We start from the raw sequence: 20829 nt of genomic DNA, 5'->3' as shown, positions 1-20829 counted from the left end.
ACAAAGAAATGAATAAAAGAATAGTAGAGTGAGGTAGAGGTCCCCCTATCCTATAGTCAAGAAAAGCATATGAAACTCAAAAAGAGTGGGCAAGAACAAGTAGAAAATGAAAAGAGTGTTTAGGGTTTAATTAAACTAATTAATTATGGACAAAAGTTTGTCAGTTTATTATGTCTCTTTATGCCAAACTGTCTACCTCATCTTTTTAAGCATGACACCCACTCTTTAGTCTTCACCATTGTGGATTCCAAGCATGCAAAGCATAAACAGTACTTAAAAATTTTCAATGTCACCTACAAAATTGACTTAATATATCCAAAACCATCTTCAATTATTAGGGTTTTCTTTTCCTGTTTCCATTGAGGTACAAACATGCTTCATTCCCCAAACCTGAAAGCAACTGCATTTTACACTATTAATTTTATGTCTTTTATCCTAGCTAGTGAAAGCAAGACTCCACCCTAATTGTTAGATCATGTCAATTGCATTTTTCTTTTTGGCCACCATGAGCCGTTCCAATTTTGGTAATGCTATTGCTAGCTATAGCAACCTTTTATTTCCATTATTTCCATGGAGATGCTCAAAGGGTGATGATCCTGTTTGGCATTTGTCAAGTTCTTCCCCATTTTCATGCTTAATATTATTCCTCTCCCACTATCTTCTACTCTCTTGCTAAATAAACAGCCAAAAAGAAAAAACCCACTTGTGTTACATATGATGCTATTGCCATTGGAATTTGGAACCATGGAAATATAGGTAGAAATCAACCAAAAATAACCACACATACACCTCTTTTAAGAGTTCAGTTCATGAGATGAAAAACTGTTACTTTCCATTAAGAAGATATACTCAGACAGGTTTCTTTTCTTAGAATTCATTGCTTCTTTCTACTCTTCAAAAATAATTTTCATGTAAGGTACTAATATTTTGAGTTGGAATCTTTCATCAATTTACATTAGTAGAAGTTAATAAATATTATAGTCAAAATCTGTAAAGGCAGGTTAAGCTATTATATAACCATAAACTTAATTATATAAGACTTTTTTTTTCTCATAAATTTATATTTATTTTTATGTAGTTTTTTTACCACTTGATGAGATGTGCTTTTTCTCTGTACAAATTAAAATTTACTTTATTTAAAATAAAATCACTATAGAAAACAAAATATATGATAACAGAAAACTTTTTTTTTTAATTTTACAAATTTGAATCACCTGGAGAGAAGGGTCCCTTTGGCATTGAGGTAAAAAAAAAAAAAAAAACATGTGAATTTTAATATTTTTTTCAAAAGTAGGTCTGAGAAAACCAATTTAAAATAAGAAAATTTCAAATATATTTTTTCAACATCCAACAACAATTCCAAATACAACCTAAATCAACCATTTATTATTCTTCTGTTCATGATTGAGGGTCAAAGACTCACTAAGTTTGAATCTTATTTTTTTTATCTAAATTGAGATTTAGACCTGTTTAATTAGAATAGATCTCTTGTAAATTATCAAACCTATATATATATATATATATATATATATATATATATAATATTGTGTGTACTATAAATATTAGAATGGAAAAGGTCAAGTTAGATAATGGGGAAGTAGATATATATCTTATAACATGGGATGGGGCACTTCCTATTTGACCTAAAACCAATAAAAAAGAAATATCCCATCTTGGCTTGCAAACAAAATAAAATAATCCCATGTGCAAAATCCGAGGGCATTATTTTTTTTTCTCCTCAAAATTCATTGGAATGAATTTGAAGTGCCATAATGAAATAATAATATGGAACAAAAGAAGTGGAAGCATTTATTGGTCAATTGAATGGTAATGCAAACATACAAATGAAAGCTTCCTTGTCTGATGAGTATGAGCGTGGACAAAGGGGCAGAGAGGCATGCCATGGCCAATGGCCATCCTTTCTGTTTCACACAATAAATTTAATCCCCACGTTCCCCTTTTAATTTTATTTGCCACCCTTTATCACTTTCCCTCTTCTTTTTTTTCTCTCTACCCTATATAAATACCCCTCCCTTAATTCCCTTCTATACCAATACAGCAATACTCTTTCTTCTTCCCCATCTTCCCTTCTACTGCAACAACAAAAAAAAGAAAGAAAGAAAATAATGGAAGCTAAAGAACAGGACCTCTCTTCTCCAATATCCTCCGCCACCAGGTAATATCGTACTGCCAGACAGACACTTCATTGTCGAAACACCAAGCTTGATGGTTATTTATATATGTGTATCAAAATGTGCTTTTTTTTTTTTTTCTTCTTCTCGTTTATGTGAGTATGACCATTTCTTAAAAGCAGATGGTGGTCGAAAGACACGGTCGCAATAGTCACCGGAGCAAACAAGGGGATCGGGTTTTGGCTAGTGAAGCAACTGGCGGAAGAGGGAGTCACAGTGATCTTAACAGCAAGAGATGTGGAGAGAGGATGCAAGGCTGTTGAGCAGCTAAGAGATCACCATGGCCTCAATGTACACTTCTATCAGCTTGACGTATCCAATCCTTCCTCCATTAAAGCCTTCTCTTCCCAATTTGAAAAGGAATTTGGAGTCTTGGACATTCTTGTAAGTCTTCTTTTAATTTACTTTGCCTTAACATAACGTTGTTAATCTAGTGCATGAACTAGGAGAAAAGTCGCTCGGTCTGACCAAAATAATATATATTTTCCACAACTTTACCTTAGTTTACTTTATATCTACGATTCTTGACTTGATTATGTATATAAAAAAAAATAAAATCCAATAATCTATTTATATTGGAATTATCTCGTAGAAAATTCATCGATATTAATTAAAATTATTTGTATAATTGTATGCATAATATATAATCTTAAATTGCATTTGTGGTCCTCCTGGCAAAGAAGGTGGATCCATCTCACATGCAATTTCAATAATTAACTTTTCTAAAGTCATATGTTTTGTGTCGAAATCGGAATATGATGTTTGCCTCTACATAATAACAAAAATAATTGATATAATACATAACAATTACATTTTCATAAAATTAAAAATAATTAATGGCCGAATTGATGGTATTTTTCACAGAAAATATAAATGTTTATCATATAATGAGTTATTATATGATAAATGCAAATGCAAAACCAGATTTGGATATAGTGAAGTTTATCATTTAATATATAAATAGATGCTGCTGCTTTCCTGATAGGAATAGTTTCAGTTTTTTAATTGGAATTCATCGTATAGGGTACCTAAATTTAAATTATTATTCTTTTAATTTAAAATAGACGCATTTAATAACTTACATATGATACCAATTTCCATATTTTAATTAATTCAACGCTCATAATATTCTTTTCGAGGTTATTCTGTATTATCTAATTCATCTCAATATAAACTGATAAAGTAATAATGGTTAATCATTAGGCTAAGTAGTATACTTTAATGTCTTCATTATTGTTTAATCAAGTTTTATATATATATATTATATAAATAATTTGTTTTAGTGCCCCAATTGTTAAAAGATAAAAGGGGTAACATATAATTGTTGGTCTTCTGGAAAAAGAAGTTTGGCCACAGTTCACCAAAAGCTTTCCACTTTATTCCTTTTCTTTTTGTTTTCAGTTTCAGGGATACAAGCAAAAAGGGATTTGGGTGGGATTGTTGTTGTTGTTTATAGCTAGTTTTCACTTCTCAAATTTTAACAATCCAATGTCACCCAACAAGCTAATACATCATAAATAATAAAATTTTAGTTACACCATCAAAATATTTTAAAAAATTATCTTCTTTATTAAAAATTATTTAATATAAATATATACGATACATTAGGATTCTGTTAGAATAACATCATGGTATCTTACTATTATAAATTTATTTTTAATTTATATTATTAATTAATATTATTTAAGATAATTTATTTATTTTATATGTTTTTCTATTAATATATAAATTATTAATGGATTTATATATAATTTTTAGTTAAAATTTTATAATTAAATCTTATAGTTATCAAGTAACACTAATTAAATTTTAAAAATAAATAATTTTTTAATAAATATAAATAATATGTTTAATTAATCAATAATTAAGTATTACATATAATTGACTAATTTAGTATTTAATTATATTAATAAATTATTAAAATTAAAATAATATCAATATTTATAAGTTTATATAGATTAGAATTACTCCAAAAAATATCTTATAATAGTAGTGAATAAGGTTTACCCAATAATTCATTTATACATATCACAAAGACTCTTCCAAACAAGCCAAAGTCAAATTTAAAGAAATGGAATGGTACCCATTTGCCACCAAAAACTAAAAAAGATTCTTGCATATTTTTGGCAGTGTTAGGCTTCAATATTAATTAATACGAAGACTGTTTCTTCTCTCTCAGTCTCCCTGGTCGTCATCATCGTCGTCTAAATGTTCTTTATTTATTTATCTAATTATATATATATATATATAATTTCCAAGCCAATGTTGAATTCTTTTGAACTATTGTTCAAAGCTAGCACTTGTCAAGAAGCATATATACAAATATAAATACAATCTTTAAAATATATAATATGTATATATAATATTTTTATTGGTGGCGGTGGTGGTTCAGGTAAACAACGCAGCTGTGTCATTCAATGACATACACGAGAACACTGTAGAACATGCAGAGACTGTCATCAAAACCAATTTCTATGGTCCCAAATTGCTCATTCAGTCCCTCTTCCCCATGTTCCGCCGATCCAAATCCATCAGTCGGATTCTTAATATTAGCTCTAGACTCGGTTCTATCAATGTAAGTCTCAAATTCTTTGTTTCATTTTTAGTTTTATCTGTATAGGGTAAGCATGTATAAATTAATAATATTCGGTCCTTCCATTGAATCCCCTGGTGCAGAAGATGAAAAACCCTAAAATGAAAGAGATGCTACTGAGTGAAAGCCTATCAGAAGAGCAGATCGACGGAATGGTAACTTCATTTCTCGAGAGTGTCAATAACGGGACGTGGAAGAGCCAAGGGTGGCCGGAGATATGGACAGACTACGCAGTATCGAAGCTGGCACTAAATTCATATTCAAGGGTTTTGGCACGAAGGTGTAATAAGGAATATGGATTGAGTGTGAATTGTTTCTGCCCTGGCTTCACTCAGACCTCTATGACCAAAGGCAAAGGCACTCACACCGCCCATGATGCCGCTGAAGTTGGTGCTAGGCTGGCCTTGCTTCCTCCTCAACATCTCCCAACTGGCACCTTTTATATAGGGTTTAGCCCTGGTATTGTTTCTAAATTATGAGATTCCTATGCGTTCATACATATTAGTTATTAGGTGTAATATTTGTATTAGTTGAATTATTTATTATTATTAATTATTTATAATAAAAAATCAATCAATATAAATATAACATCTAATAAACAATATCATGTAGCAGACGAGAGCTCATATTATCACATCCACCTACCATTACTTACTTCTTTTCTTTCTTCTTTCAACCAACAAAAATAATCTTAAGACTTATTTACTTGTAAAAAAAATTTCTATTTTTATTTTCTAATTCTTAAAGAAAATAAAAACTTTTCATTTAAGATATATAAAACATGTTTACTTACTTTTATATAAAAAAAAAACTCTTAATTTTTACTTTAATAATATTTTAAATATAAAAAATAAACTTGAAATAAATGAAGTAAAAACTAAGGTTATTGATTCCATTCCGTTTCGCCCGGAATGGCCAAAATATCTCATTTTACTAAAAAAAATAAAATAAAATATTTTTTATTCTGTATCGGTCAAAGATTGAACCAAAATTGTCATTCTTGCTAAAATTAATAAGATAGACACAAATAAAGCAACTTTATAAAAAAAGATATATCATTAAATTAAATTAAGTAGTTCAGTAACACTTAATCCTAACACAATAAAATCTCTATCAATAAAAATAAATTAAAATCTAAAATTTCAAATAATTATCTCTTTATCTTTATCTATCACTTCATCTTGTGCTTTACAGTTTAACCATAAAATATTTTAATATGTAATTTTTATATAAAATTATGCACAAAAACATTTTTATAAAATTTATCATAAAAAGGATTTATATAAATTAATCTAAATTTTTTTAATTTTATCTATAAATACATAAAAATATTAAAAAGTCACAAAATTATAGCTCTCTAAAATTCACATGCTTCTTATATAAAGAAAAACATAGAAAATATATTAAATTTATTTTTTAAATTTTTTTGAAATGTAATTAAAAATATAAAAATTATTTTATATATATATATATATATATATATATATAATTTTATTTTTATTTTCATTTGAAATTTTTTTAAAAAGCTGATATAATATTTTTTATAAATAAACAGACGTTTAGCAACTCCGTTTTCCTTCTTCCTTTGTAAATGAAAGATCTTTAACAATGGCAATGTCAGTGATTAAACCATTGAGTGTCCTCGTCAAAAAAAGAAAACCCTTTACATATAATGAAGCAAGCACTCAAATAATAGTGAAGTACCTATAACTATATATTAAATTTTTATTCTGTTATTATTATTATTATTATTATTATTATTATTATTATTATTATTGCATGTGTCTGGACACTTAATTAGAGGTAATAATACTATATGATATCCTTCACATGTGATGCCTACCTCTCCCACTGATGTACGTAACTAGCTACCTTTTGTTTTTATTTATTTATTTGTTTTGAACACCGAAGAGAATGCAAGAAGAAAGTGGGCATGGAACTGAAATCGATAAACAAATTAAATAATAATATTTGAGAGTTAGGGTTAGCAATTTGTATCCGTTTGTGAGTACCCATTGCAACCCTATTCAAACAAATCGAGTAGGGTTGAGCAAAATTTTTAAAAAGAAAACTGAAAATTAAATAGAATTGATTTTTATTTAGCTCAATTCGGTTATTTTTAAAAAAATATTTGTTTTATTCAGTCTAGTTAGAGATTTCGGTTCGATTTTACATTAGAAATTTAATTTAATTAAAATAAATTATTTTTATTTATGTTTAATATAAAATTTAATTTTGAAAAGTGATTTTAGTTTGATTATATGAGCTTATACCTTTTAACCGTATCTGTAAAATGATTAATTGTTTAGTGTAAAGTTATAAAATGAGGTCTACCAAAAAACAAAACTAATATTGAGGATTTTGTCAATGCAATATATGTATCAACTTATTATTATAACTTTATATTAGTTTTACAAGCCTTTTAGGGTAATAAACTAAGAAATCCAACTGTGAGGGTGTGTGCAGAATTCATGAATTATTAGGTTTATTAAATTATTATTATTTTCTTTTTTTTTTTTTTAAAAAGAAGAAGATAAATTTACAAATAGAATACTAAAAAGATCCTTAATAATTATTATTGTAAGGTAGGTAGCATCTTGTTTTGCTTCTACACATTGGAGAAGGTTACAATTTGAATTCATATCCCACATATCATGCCACACAATTGGATAGCATAACTAACACACACACAAATCTCAACAAATGCCTACCAGAAAGTTTACATTCAAGTTGGGTCTTGTTGTCACTTTCTCACTGATGGATGGGATCCTTGTCTTCTCTCTCTTTTGTTGTTATTGCACTATCTTTTCATAGGAAGCATGCATGCAGCCAAATCCATATTATATTTTTAGGTCCCAATATTATCTTCTTCTTTTTGGGCTTAGGCAATTAGTTACTTAGCATGTGGAAATAGATTCAATGGAAATCCTAGATGCTTCCAGTAATTTGTATCATTGGAGAGGAGCGATTGAACTTCATATCTAAAGAAGAATCACTAGTCAAAAGATAAAATTCTATCATATTAAAATTCTGATCAAAAGGCTAACAATCAGTTCAGACTTAACCGGATTGATAAGAACTCTTACATTTGAAGGTATAAATCTCGAATTTAAAATCTTTTTCCACAACTAAAAAAGATAAGAAGATGTAAAATCCGTAGTGACCAATTCTAATTCATTCTAACAATAACACCTAATATTTATTAATTATATTTGTAGTTAAAATTTTTGATAATTATAAAGAGTCACAAAATAAACAATAAATTTGGAGAACAAATTGAAAAGCATTTCAAACAGAAGTAGAAAGAACTGTTGAAATTATATAAATATAAAATCAAATCCGAACCAAACTCATATAAAACTAAATTTTGGTTCTGTAACATAATTCAAACATTATATAGTTTTAATTTCTATTTTAATGTTAAGTTGATTGTAGTTTGATGGATGACACTCCAGCTTTTACTACCTACCAAGGTTCAAGCCGCCCACTGGTATATTTTATTTAAAATGAAATTTTCAATTAATTTCTTTTGAAAATAAATTGAATCAAAATCTACTTTTCTTAATACATTATAGGTATCTAGAACCTATATAAAGTCGTGAATGATTAAAATATTTTGGAATAAATCGATAATTACTAATTTTATTTTAATTAATTTAATCTTTTAATCCTAATAGAATTAATAGTGATTAATCTATTTAATCCTACTCCTACTATGATATTTTATCTGTCGGGTATTAAGTAGAACCATTATTAAAATCAACAAGTTATATATGATTAGGACATAAAAAGAATTTCCATTTTAATCATGTATTTTTATAAATTTATATTTTGGTTCTTGATTTTTTCTTTTCTTTTCTTTGTTAACTCAAGATTAATTTTTTTTTTCATTATTAAAATGGAGATTCTCTTTTTATATTTAATATTAGATAATATTAAAATAATATAATTAAATTATTTTAAGAAAAATATATAAGAAATTAAATTAATAAATAATAATTGTAATAAAAGATATAATTGAATAATATAAACATGTAAAGTTTAGCATTGATACTAAATCATTAAATCAAAGAAAATAAGAAAAAAACTGCTTTTTATGATACGTGAATTTATTCAAAGTCTAATTACTTATATAATTTATAAAATATATAATGACACATGAGCTCATATTATACGGTAAAAGAAATTCATAAAATAATTAAATATGTTTAATAAATATTATATTATATACTAATTTATTAAATATTTTTATATTATAATTTTTATAATAAAAATTTGTACGTGTAACGAATAATACTAGTATAGATAGATTTATGATTTTTTTTTTAAAATATTCTAAAATCAATAAAAGTTCGTCTTTACTGGGTCTTTTTTTAAAAATATTATTTTTAAAATTTATATTGTAGTTATTTTTGAGTTATTTTACACCTGTTCTTCAATTGTTTTATAAAAAGCAAAAAACAAAAACCTACCAAAACTGTAATTTTTAAAAAATTAAAAAAAACTGTATTTTTTATATTTTAATAATGTAAAAATAAAATAATATCATAAATTTGATAAAAAGAAAATATGGGTATTTTTGATATTTTCTCTAAATTTATCAAGCTTGTGGACCGCACACGAACACAGCTTCGGGCCTAGAAGCCCAAATCTTGGGGCTCAAACAAATTTTCTTGGCAGTTGGCACGTACTTCTTGTGACTATGCAGAATCAAGGCTCTGAGTAGTTAAAATTTAACCATTTAACACGACGAAAGGGATTAAGACTTTAGGGTTTTGATTTTTCATAAATCACAATTTCAGGTTCGCTTCTATTGTTTTTCTTTTTAATTTTACTTTATTCATTTATTTATGCCCGATTTTATCTTTGATTGTATGCTTTTCAGTTACTTAGAAAGTTTTATAGGTTGTCTGCTGCTATATGCCAAATGTGTTTGTTTGATTGATCTGTTTAGATTTGTTAATAAGATTTTGATGCGTCCGTCAAATTCATTATGACTCTTAGAACCCTGAAATTTTTTCATTAAAGCTCGCCTATCATTCGGTGGTTTGTTTATGTGTGATCCCAATTCGCTGAAGTGTTGGCCGTCTAGAAATTAAATTACTTGTTACAAATGTTATCTTGCATCATCCACTTTGATCACTGTTATGATATGTTGTTTGTAGTCAATTTTGGGGAATTAGAAGTCAGAAACAAAAGTTTCTAATCCACTAGTTAGAGTGGATGGTTTCAATTTCACTGTGCACAGGAGTAATGTTCTCAAATTGATTTTAGCCTAGGATTCTTTTCAATGGATATGTAGACTGTCTTCAATGTCTTTGCCATAGTAGATTAGACAAGGAGACCTGATGCTTAAAAAGTGTTGGGCAATAAATTCTTTCATATTTAAGGTTAGGGTTTTAGATTAGAGAAAATAATATGTGCTACTTTTCTTGCTGACAAGAGGATGCTAGGTGAGATGAGAAAGAGAGCCTTTCGGAACCTAGGTTGGGTTAACTTAGTTCTAAATTTTGAATGTTTTCTAAAGCAATAGTGACCTGTGTAGTTGGTTGTTCTTAACTTCCTAACCTGAGCATGACTGAAGTACGTTAAAGACCATTTGATTTTCAACTGGCAACCCCCATTTCTAATATTCTAAACCACGGTGTAGTTGCCAACCATAACCCCTATGTTGGGTGCTGTGCTGCAATCTATCTAAAATTTTAGTAGATTTTCTGTTCATTAAGCCTATCGAAGTATAACGTGGGTACTATAGGGAAGTACTGAGTTGGAAAAGCTATGATTTCCATTATTAATAGATTAGGAAGTGCATCAACTCTGCTGTAATCAGGATGTTCATTCTCACTTCTTCTGAGTAAAGGATTATGCCTTTTCATTTTTTTGACCCTTTGCAGTCTTGACTACGCGTCAGCTTCATTGGCATAAAAAATAAAAATACTTAGCTGTGAGCTTTTGGTTGCAAGATGACTGGAAGTTCAGGATATAGGAACCTTGCACCTAAGACCAAGAATTTGATAGTTGCTGGCGGCTTGACAGCATTTGTATTTGGGGTTTATTTCTACACTATGAGAGCTGTTGGAGGTACAGATGAACTTCAGGTTGCTATAGACAAGTATGAAGGGCAGAAAAGCAAGCAAGAGGCTTAAAGTAGGCACACCTTTGAAGGCTGGACCTTCTTCAGTTCAGTGATGTATTTGGAACAAGGATAATTTAACTTTGCAATTTTTGCACTCTTATCTGTTTATAGAGTTGAAAAGTGAAGGTTCTCACATTTCTCTCACCAGCTTTCTGATAGTGAAGAAATAACTGCAGAATGTTCTCAGCAGATATTTTTGTGAACATTTATCTGTGGGGCATATTGGTTTCTGTTTGAACGCGGCTTTGATCACGTATTTAGTGAGAAATATAAGGATCTTTCTTATCAAAAGCATACATCATTTGGATCAAAATCTATGTTTATTTAGTGATTGTATAATTCGATATTTGGATTCTGAAGACTTTGAAATTGAAATTTTATGCTGAACTTTTCTTCCACATCCTGAATACACATTTTCATCATGAGGTTTATTTATATCACTTTTTATAAGGGAACATTGGGGATGGATGTGACCACATTGATTTTGCCATCGGGTGTGAAAATAAAATAAGCTGCTGTTTTCAAAACCTTGGAGCGAGTGATTGCCCCTGTAAGGACTTAGCAGTGCAAGTTGGCACATGATTTTGTATTACTGATTAAACAACTCGATGAATGTGAAGAACTTTAACAAATCTAAGTAATAATATGTTGGGGGTATACAATTTAGTTGTGTTTGTAAAACGAATATTGGTGACTTGAAGCTCTTTATGGTCAATCCTGCTGGAACTGTTTAGTGGTTCCAAAATTCAGGAAGTAGCTGTAAGAATACACAGCCGGTTAGAGTTTTAACGATCTGACCCTTCATTTCAGATCTAAAATGATGTTCTTAAGAAGCATTGGCTCCACTATGAAGGTTCTGTTCACTGGAAATTTGGCTCCAATTTTTCTGGGACAACCAGATTTAAGTGTCATTTTACCTTAAAAAATCCTCAAACGAAGAGTATTTCCAAAGTCCTTTTTGGCCTTCGATGCATCTCAATTTAACAAGTGTAACTGGGAAATCAAGTTAGCTGGCTTCTCATTTCGTTAGCTGGAAACCTAGTCTTGGAAGCAGGAATTTTGAACATGTCAAATAAGCATGGATCTTTTTCATTGGTGAAAATGAAAATCACCCAATAAGCATTGTTAAAATAATTGACAACATACTTCTTGGTGCTTGAAATCTTTCATTAGGCAGAAAAAAAAAATAAAGGGAAAAAAAGAGGAAAGTGTATGATTTCATGTTCTGATTGAACTTGGAAATATGGGAAGGCTGCACCTAAGCAATACTTCTATTTATTCTTTCTAGAAAGATTAGAGGAGGGTTACATTGCATTTAAGATAAGATGGACCTGCGCAATACTTTCTTTCTTTTTTTCCTGACAAAACCTGCATCATACTTTTAACTTAAGAAAGAACAGCAAATTTGCAGTTAATTCAAACTCATTATTACTTGTTTACCTTAAAATTTTCCAAGACAACAGAATCTCGAATCAATAGGAAGCTGTACTGCTATGAGGTGACAGCATGCAACTTCTCAATGCCTGGACTTGGAGCTGACATCATCTGCTAAGAAGTTTAAGAAAAAAGAGAAAAAGCAAAAACCAATACATGGCTTCTTTTATCTCATCATGCCCCAATAGTTACAGTGCATTTCAACTGTATGCCTTGCCAATCTTCATTGTTTAACCAGGGATCTAATAACTACCAAAAGATTGAAATATTGTTGTGAAACTACCGACTTAGTTTTATTCTCTGATAGAGAGAGATGTTTTCAACCTTCCAACTAGATGTGGCAGTGTATTGATGATATCCTGGATTGACTGGTCCACACATGACTCAAGAGCATTCACAGCATCGGAGCCAATCTGTTGCAGCTTAGCTGTCTCAAATTTGTCTTGGCAGACCATCAGAGACCTATTCAACCTTTCCTGCATTCAGTTCAAATAAAAAAAAAATGAAAAGAATCCATGTTAGCCTGCAGGCATTCACTAACCTGACAAGCAATTTCTGAAATACCATGTGAATTGAGCCAATATCGAGAAAAGCACCCTCTTAATTCATTAAAGCAATCAAATCTGATTTTAAAAATAAATTCTACATTTTGAGAATGTAAAATTGAAAAAATGATTCTTTATGCATTGCGTGTGTCAAGGACAAGCTATAATTAGAACATAATTGTTCATTTTCCAATTAAGAATAGTGAAATTAAGCTCATGATCCTGATGGAAAATTATGACAAAGTCATATGTAAGATATATCTAAAAAAATTAATAATAAAAATTTTTTTAAGCAAAGCTCACACTTATATTTCAAAAATAAAGAAAAAAATTTCACTTGATATTTTTCGTAACGATAAATAGTTTATTTTGCCATTAACTTTTTTTAAAATTCTTAAAAACTTTTATTACTCCACGCCCACAAGTATAAAAAACCTATTACTACCAAAAGTTTTAGAAAAATAAAAATATGAGAGCATCCATTTTAGAGTGAGCTTACTACTGCTTTCAATAATTATTCGCTTTGCACTTGATCACTGTGGGTACAATAACTGGTACACTACATATGTGTCCATCATAATCTCTTTGTATTAGAGACAGGCCCTCTCAACGCTATAACACTACATCAGATGTGGATTCAATTGTCCCAGCTCATTTACCACTTTAATTGGCAAACAACCTAACCCTTGCAACATACTTCAGCCTCAAGAGGCGAAGAGCCAACATTGAGATGCTAAATCTTTCCGGCCCCGCACAGTATCTACAGATTTAGTCAGATGATATGTGTATATCTTACAACCCATTGATAACTTAAAAAAAAAAAAAAAAAGCTCAGGCAGCACCCATCAAGAAATTTGAAATGGGCTGTTTCATTTACAAGACACTAGGCCCAGCCCAAACTTCTCCAACTTAACCTTCAAGGAAAATGAGAAGAAGGGCAGAAGGTATCTGCCATAAATATTTGTCAATAAACCCTGGGACTGCATCAATTTTGCAAGGCAAAAGGCCAAAACCCTACTAAAGTTGCTGAATTTAGCATTGAGAGGAATTGGATTTCGATAAGAAAAGGATGGATCACATAGAAGCACTTCAACAGCAAATGGTATCAGAGAGATTGAAAAAGAAGCTTAATGAAGTCAATACAGCTGCTCAAACCCATCTTTCCCCTGTCCAAGACCACATCAATTTCACACTTCAGGTATGTTTCTTGCCGGTCTTAGGTTTATTTCCCTCTTTTTAAATATGGGTTTTGCTTAAGTTTTTATGGGTACATTTGGTTGATTATCTGCTTGAGAAAAAGTTTACGTCTTTTTGTTTTATTTTTTCTCTAAAAAAGGGTAATTTCTTTATAATTAATCAAAATACTTTGTACTGTTGCGTTGCAGCAAGCATATTTTAAATGTGCATACGAGTGCTTTGATAGGCAAAGAAAGCAAGAAGAGATAGGAAATTGTGTAGAACATTGCAGTGTCCCAGTTGTTAGTGCTCAGCAACATTTTGAGAATGAGATGTCCAAGTTTCAAGTAAGTCTTATCTCCTTGTTCTTTCTTTTATTATATGCTCGTTTTTTTGAGGTGAAGGTTAGTGCCAGATGTGAAGTTGAGCATTATTCTGTTACAAACAGCAATTACACATGGCTGTGAAGTTGAGCATAAGAAATTATTTTGTAAAATGATAACTAAAACCAATTTTCATTATTTAAGATTTAGAATCAATGGTTATTGATATAACTATTGTGAGATAAAACGGTGTGTCTTTTTCTTTTTAACATTTTAAGAACTACGAAGACTCATAAGTGTGAGAGTGGTTATCACATTCCTAAAAGAGTTCGTACACGCCTTAAGGTCTAAAACAGAAGTTTTTCCTTCATTATAATTTCTTTCCTGCTGTACCATTCCCTCAAAATGTAAGTCTGCTTCCTGTTATATTCCTCCACACTTTATACACATAGATAGAAGATCAAGCATACTAGATGCTACAAATTACTCGCATATAATCACTTTGAATCTTTTATTGTTTTGGAAAATTCAAACACCCAAAAGAGAAAGAGAGAGATGGCTCTATGTTTCTTCACCATCCTTGCAACTGAATGTTAATTGGTATGCATTGGATGAAATGGCTGAATTGGGTTTATCAAGTCATTGTTCTATTTAAACTATGACTTTCTGCATGTGCTGTTTCATTCAGCTTCTATGCTGCATGCCAGACTGCTCATCAAATCAAATAATATATGCTTAATAGAGCTGGAAGCAACGCTTCCTGAGTCCATTGGTTGAAACCTTAGAATCTTGTAGTTTGGGGAGTTATGGGACCAAATATTATCTTGTGGCTTCAGGAGTTATAAGACAAAAAATTGGTACCATCTATCCTTTCAACTCTTTTGCCATATTGCTGAAGAAGAAGAGAGAGTGGGGGAGATGTTGAAGCACATTTTTCTCAAATCTTTTCTAAAGAATTTGATGGTCGAGGGAAGCTTTTATCCCTGGAATGTGATCTGATTCTCTGTGATGTTATAAATTGCTTTGTTGGCGATTGTGTTCCATTTGATGCATTCAGATATAGCTTTCAGGCTCAATGCATCATTGACTAATCTGGACATCAGATGGTGTGCAAGAATGTAGCTCCTCCTCAAGTATATATGGCCGAACAATGTCTAGTTTAAAATTGTAAACTTGTTCTGTATACATGCGTAACACCATACCAATGAAGCCAATCATAGTGTACATTTCAAGAGGCTGGGAGATGTAATCATGTCTATCTTTTCTCTTTTATTACTTTCCTTTGAAATAAGTCTTTTTCTATATATCCATTCTCTGATTGGAATGGGGGAGAGAGAGTAGATCCTGCACCAAAGATAAGGGCCTATTGTCAGTAGGTAGTACCTTGCTGTGTTGCAAGGAATAGCCATGAAAATGAGAACACAAAAGTGAACTAAGCTTGGCATGGAAGCGATATATTTTCAGTTGTCTTGCTCACATATGCAAATATAAAATGTGCTAAATTTCTAGCTCTTAAGTGAAGTCTTATAAAAAAAAAATTCTGCTTTCATTTACTAAAAGATGTCTCAACATTTGGGCATTTTCTATCTAGGATCCTTATGAACCATCAGTAAACTTTGATTAGACTCCTTATCTAGATCTGTGTTTAAAGTAATAAATATGAATTTTTAAGGATATTCATGCTTGGTCATATGTCAAATTCAGATGTATTTATGTTACACCAAAATTGGAGCGTGAACATTTATGTTCTATTATAGCTTGTCTTTGTGACACAATGCAGAAAGAATCATTGTTTTCAATTCTACATTCTCAAAATGTAGAATTGATTTTAAAATCAGATTTGATTACTTTAATGAATTAAGAGGGTGCTTTTCTCGATATTGGCTACAATGGCAAAGGAATTCACATGGTATTTCAGAAATTACTTGTCAGGTTAATGCATGCCTGCATGCTTACATGGATTCTTTTCATTTTTTTATTTATTTGAACTGAATGCAGGAAAGGTTGAATAGGTCTCTGATGGTCTGCCAAGACAAATTTGAGGCAGCTAAGCTCCAACAGATTGGCTCCGATGCTGTGAATGCTCTTGAGTCATGTGTGGACCAGTCAATCCAGGATACCATCAAGACACTGCCACATCTAGTTGGAAGGTTGAAAACATCTCTCTCTATCAGAGATTAAAAACTAAGTCGGTAGTTTCACAACAATATTTCAATCTTTTGGTAGTTATTAGATCCCTGGTTAAACAATGAAGATTGGCAAGGCATACAGTTGAAATGCACTGTAACTTTTGGGGCATGATGAGATAAAAGAAGCCATGTATTGTTTTTTGCTTTTTTTCTTTTTTCTTAAACTTCTTACGGAGATGATGTCAGCTCCAAGTCCAGGCATTGAGAAGTTGCATGCTGTCACCTCATAGCAGTACAGCTTCGAGATTCTGTTGTCTTGGAAAATTTTAAGGTAAAATGACACTTAAATCTGGTTGTCCCAGAAAAATTGGAGCGAAATTTCCAGTGAACAGAACCTTCATAGTGGAGCCAATGCTTCTTAAGAAAATCATTTTAGATCTGAAATGAAGGGTCAGATCGTTAAAACTCTAACCGGCTGTGTATTCTTACAGCTACTTCCTGAATTTTGGAACCACTAAACAGTTCCAGCAGGATTGACCATAAAGAGCTTCAAGTCACCAATATTCGTTTTACAAACACAACTAAATTGTATACCCCCAACATATTATTACTTAGATTTGTTAAAGTTCTTCACATTCATCGAGTTGTTTAATCAGTAATACAAAATCATGTGCCAACTTGCACTGCTAAGTCCTTACAGGGGCAATCACTCGCTCCAAGGTTTTGAAAACAGCAGCTTATTTTATTTTCACACCCGATGGCAAAATCAATGTGGTCACATCCATCCCCAATGTTCCCTTATAAAAAGTGATATAAATAAACCTCATGATGAAAATGTGTATTCAGGATGTGGAAGAAAAGTTCAGCATAAAATTTCAATTTCAAAGTCTTCAGAATCCAAATATCGAATTATACAATCACTAAATAAACATAGATTTTGATCCAAATGATGTATGCTTTTGATAAGAAAGATCCTTATATTTCTCACTAAATACGTGATCAAAGCCACGTTCAAACAGAAACCAATATGCCCCACAGATAAATGTTCACAAAAATATCTGCTGAGAACATTCTGCAGTTATTTCTTCACTATCAGAAAGCTGGTGAGAGAAATGTGAGAACCTTCACTTTTCAACTCTATAAACAGATAAGAGTGCAAAAATTGCAAAGTTAAATTATCCTTGTTCCAAATACATCACTGAACTGAAGAAGGTCCAGCCTTCAAAGGTGTGCCTACTTTAAGCCTCTTGCTTGCTTTTCTGCCCTTCATACTTGTCTATAGCAACCTGAAGTTCATCTGTACCTCCAACAGCTCTCATAGTGTAGAAATAAACCCCAAATACAAATGCTGTCAAGCCGCCAGCAACTATCAAATTCTTGGTCTTAGGTGCAAGGTTCCTATATCCTGAACTTCCAGTCATCTTGCAACCAAAAGCTCACAGCTAAGTATTTTTATTTTTTATGCCAATGAAGCTGACGCGTAGTCAAGACTGCAAAGGGTCAAAAAAATGAAAAGGCATAATCCTTTACTCAGAAGAAGTGAGAATGAACATCCTGATTACAGCAGAGTTAATGCACTTCCTAATCTATTAATAATGGAAATCATAGCTTTTCCAACTCAGTACTTCCCTATAGTACCCACGTTATACTTCGATAGTCTTAATGAACAGAAAATCTACTAAAATTTTAGATAGATTGCAGCACAGCACCCAACATAGGGGTTATGGTTGGCAACTACACCGTGGTTTAGAATATTAGAAATGGGGGTTGCCAGTTGAAAATCAAATGGTCTTTAACGTACTTCAGTCATGCTCAGGTTAGGAAGTTAAGAACAACCAACTACACAGGTCACTATTGCTTTAGAAAACATTCAAAATTTAGAACTAAGTTAACCCAACCTAGGTTCCGAAAGGCTCTCTTTCTCATCTCACCTAGCATCCTCTTGTCAGCAAGAAAAGTAGCACATATTATTTTCTCTAATCTAAAACCCTAACCTTAATTATGAAAGAATTTATTGCCCAACACTTTTTAAGCATCAGGTCTCCTTGTCTAATCTACTATGGCAAAGACATTGAAGACATAGTCTACATATCCATTGAAAAGAATCCTAGGCTAAAATCAATTTGAGAACATTACTCCTGTGCACAGTGAAATTGAAACCATCCACTCTAACTAGTGGATTAGAAACTTTTGTTTCTGACTTCTAATTCCCCAAAATTGACTACAAACAACATATCATAACAGTGATCAAAGTGGATGATGCAAGATAACATTTGTAACAAGTAATTTAATTTCTAGACGGCCAACACTTCAGCGAATTGGGATCACACATAAACAAACCACCGAATGATAGGCGAGCTTTAATGAAAAAATTTCAGGGTTCTAAGAGTCATAATGAATTTGACGGACGCATCAAAATCTTATTAACAAATCTAAACAGATCAATCAAACAAACACATTTGGCATATAGCAGCAGACAACCTATAAAACTTTCTAAGTAACTGAAAAGCATACAATCAAAGATAAAATCGGGCATAAATAAATGAATAAAGTAAAATTAAAAAGAAAAACAATAGAAGCGAACCTGAAATTGTGATTTATGAAAAATCAAAACCCTAAAGTCTTAATCCCTTCGGCCGTGTTAAATGGTTAAATTTTAACTACTCAGAGCCTTGATTCTGCATAGTCACAAGAAGTACGTGCCAACTGCCAAGAAAATTTGTTTGAGCCCCAAGATTTGGGCTTCTAGGCCCGAAGCTGTGTTCGTGTGCGGTCCACAAGCTTGATAAATTTAGAGAAAATATCAAAAATACCCATATTTTCTTTTTATCAAATTTATGATATTATTTTATTTTTACAGTATTAAAATATAAAAAATACAGTTTTTTTAATTTTTTTAAGATTACAGTTTTGGTTGGTTTTTTTTTTTTTTTTAATAAAACAATTGAAGAACAATCGCAAAATAACTGAATAGCAACTCAAAATAACTACAATGTAAATTTTAAAAAAGTAGCTCATATTATTTTCTTATCTCACCTAGCATCCTCTTGTCAGCAAGAAAAGTAGCTCATATTATTTTCTCTAATCTAAAACCCTAACCTTAAATATGAAAGAATTTATTGCCCAACACTTTTTAAGCTTCAGGTCTCCTTGTCTAATCTATTATAGCTAAGACATCGAAGACATAGTTTACATATCCATTGAAAAGAATCCTAGGCTAAAATAAACTTGAGAACATTACCCCTGTGCACAGTGAAATTGACACCATCCACTCTCACTAGTTGATTGATCTGCTGCTATATGCCAAATGTGTTTGTTTGATTGATCTGTTTACATTTGTTAATAAGATTTTGATGGGTTCATCAAATTCATTATGACTTTTAGAACTGAAATTTTTTCATTAAAGCTCGCCTATCATTTGGTGGTTTATTTATGTGTGATCCCAATTCGCTGATGTGTTGGCCGTCTAGAAATTAAATTACTTGTTAAAAATGTTATCTTGCATCATCCACTTTGATCACTGTTATGATATGTTGTTTGTAGTCAATTTTGGGGAATTAAAAGTCAGAAACAAAAGTTTCTAATCCACTAGCTGAGCACAAACAACTGGGACACTGCAATGTTCTACACAATTTCCTATCTCTTCTTGCTTTCTTTTCCTGTCAAGGCACTCATATGCACATTTAAAATATGCTTGCTGCAACGCAACAGTGCAAAGTATTTTGATTAATTATAAAGAAATGACCCTTTCTAAGAGAAAAAATAAAACATAAAGACGTAAACTTTTTCTCAAGCAGATAATCAACCAAATGTACCCAGAAAAACATAAGCAAAACCCAGATTTAAAAAGAGGAAATAAACCTAAGACCGGCAAGAAACATACCTGAAGTGTGAAATTGATGTGATCTTGGACAGGGGAAAGATGGGTTTGATCAGCTGTATTGACTTCATTAAGCTTCTTTTTCAATCTCTCTGATCCATCCTTTTCTTATCGAAATCCAATTCCTCTCAATGCTAAATTCAGCAACTTTAGTAGGGTTTTGGCCTTTTGCCTTGCAAAATTGATGCAGTCCCAGGGTTTATTGACAAATATTTATGGCAGATTCCTTCTGCCCTTCTTCTCATTTTCCTTGAAGGTTAAGTTGGAGAAGTTTGGGCTGGGCCTAGTGTCTTGTAAATGAAACAGCCCATTTCAAATTTCTTGATGGGTGCTGCCTGAGCTTTTTTTTTTTTTTTTTTAAAGTTATAAATGGGTTGTAAGATATACACATATCATTTGACTAAATCTGTAGATACTGTGC

At 31.2% G+C, this 20829-nt stretch overlaps 4 protein-coding genes across 5 annotated transcripts; 2 read left to right on the top strand and 2 right to left on the bottom strand.

Annotated features, from left to right (window-relative positions):
- Positions 1-1829: 1829 nt before the first annotated feature.
- LOC8286374 ((+)-neomenthol dehydrogenase) lies at positions 1830-5368 on the top strand. 2 transcript variants are annotated; one of them, XM_015722782.3, is made up of 4 exons: positions 1830-2176; positions 2315-2576; positions 4585-4767; positions 4872-5368. In XM_015722782.3, the coding sequence occupies exons 1-4, from the start codon at positions 2127-2129 to the stop codon at positions 5262-5264; spliced, it is 888 nt and encodes a 295-aa protein (XP_015578268.3). In that variant the 5' UTR covers positions 1830-2126; the 3' UTR covers positions 5265-5368. The 2 variants fall into 2 exon arrangements, with proteins under 2 accessions (XP_015578268.3, XP_002524868.3); XM_002524822.4 differs by having other exon boundaries at positions 1843-2176; positions 4869-5368.
- A 7125-nt stretch (positions 5369-12493) lies between these two features.
- On the bottom strand, positions 12494-20516 carry LOC125369752 (the record flags this gene model as incomplete). Its single annotated transcript, XM_048372733.1, has 4 exons — positions 12494-12838; positions 17801-17949; positions 20118-20225; positions 20412-20516. Coding segments are annotated over 4 exons (552 nt in total), but the record flags the coding sequence as incomplete, so codon positions are not given.
- Positions 13736-16738, top strand: LOC8286376 (protein FAM136A). The gene is made up of 3 exons (XM_002524824.4): positions 13736-14098; positions 14286-14423; positions 16398-16738. The coding sequence occupies exons 1-3, from the start codon at positions 13970-13972 to the stop codon at positions 16578-16580; spliced, it is 450 nt and encodes a 149-aa protein (XP_002524870.1). The 5' UTR covers positions 13736-13969; the 3' UTR covers positions 16581-16738.
- On the bottom strand, positions 17379-19194 carry LOC8284952. The gene is made up of 2 exons (XM_002535231.4): positions 19113-19194; positions 17379-18018 (listed from the first exon to the last, which is right to left on the bottom strand). The coding sequence occupies exon 2, from the start codon at positions 17947-17949 to the stop codon at positions 17767-17769; it is 183 nt and encodes a 60-aa protein (XP_002535277.1). The 5' UTR covers positions 17950-18018; positions 19113-19194; the 3' UTR covers positions 17379-17766.
- Positions 20517-20829: the final 313 nt, after the last annotated feature.

Source organism: Ricinus communis, chromosome 1 (assembly GCF_019578655.1).
Source record: "Ricinus communis isolate WT05 ecotype wild-type chromosome 1, ASM1957865v1, whole genome shotgun sequence".
NCBI lineage: Eukaryota > Viridiplantae > Streptophyta > Magnoliopsida > Malpighiales > Euphorbiaceae > Ricinus > Ricinus communis.
Note: the sequence above shows the minus strand (reverse complement) of the source record. Positions and strands in the feature narration are given on the sequence as shown.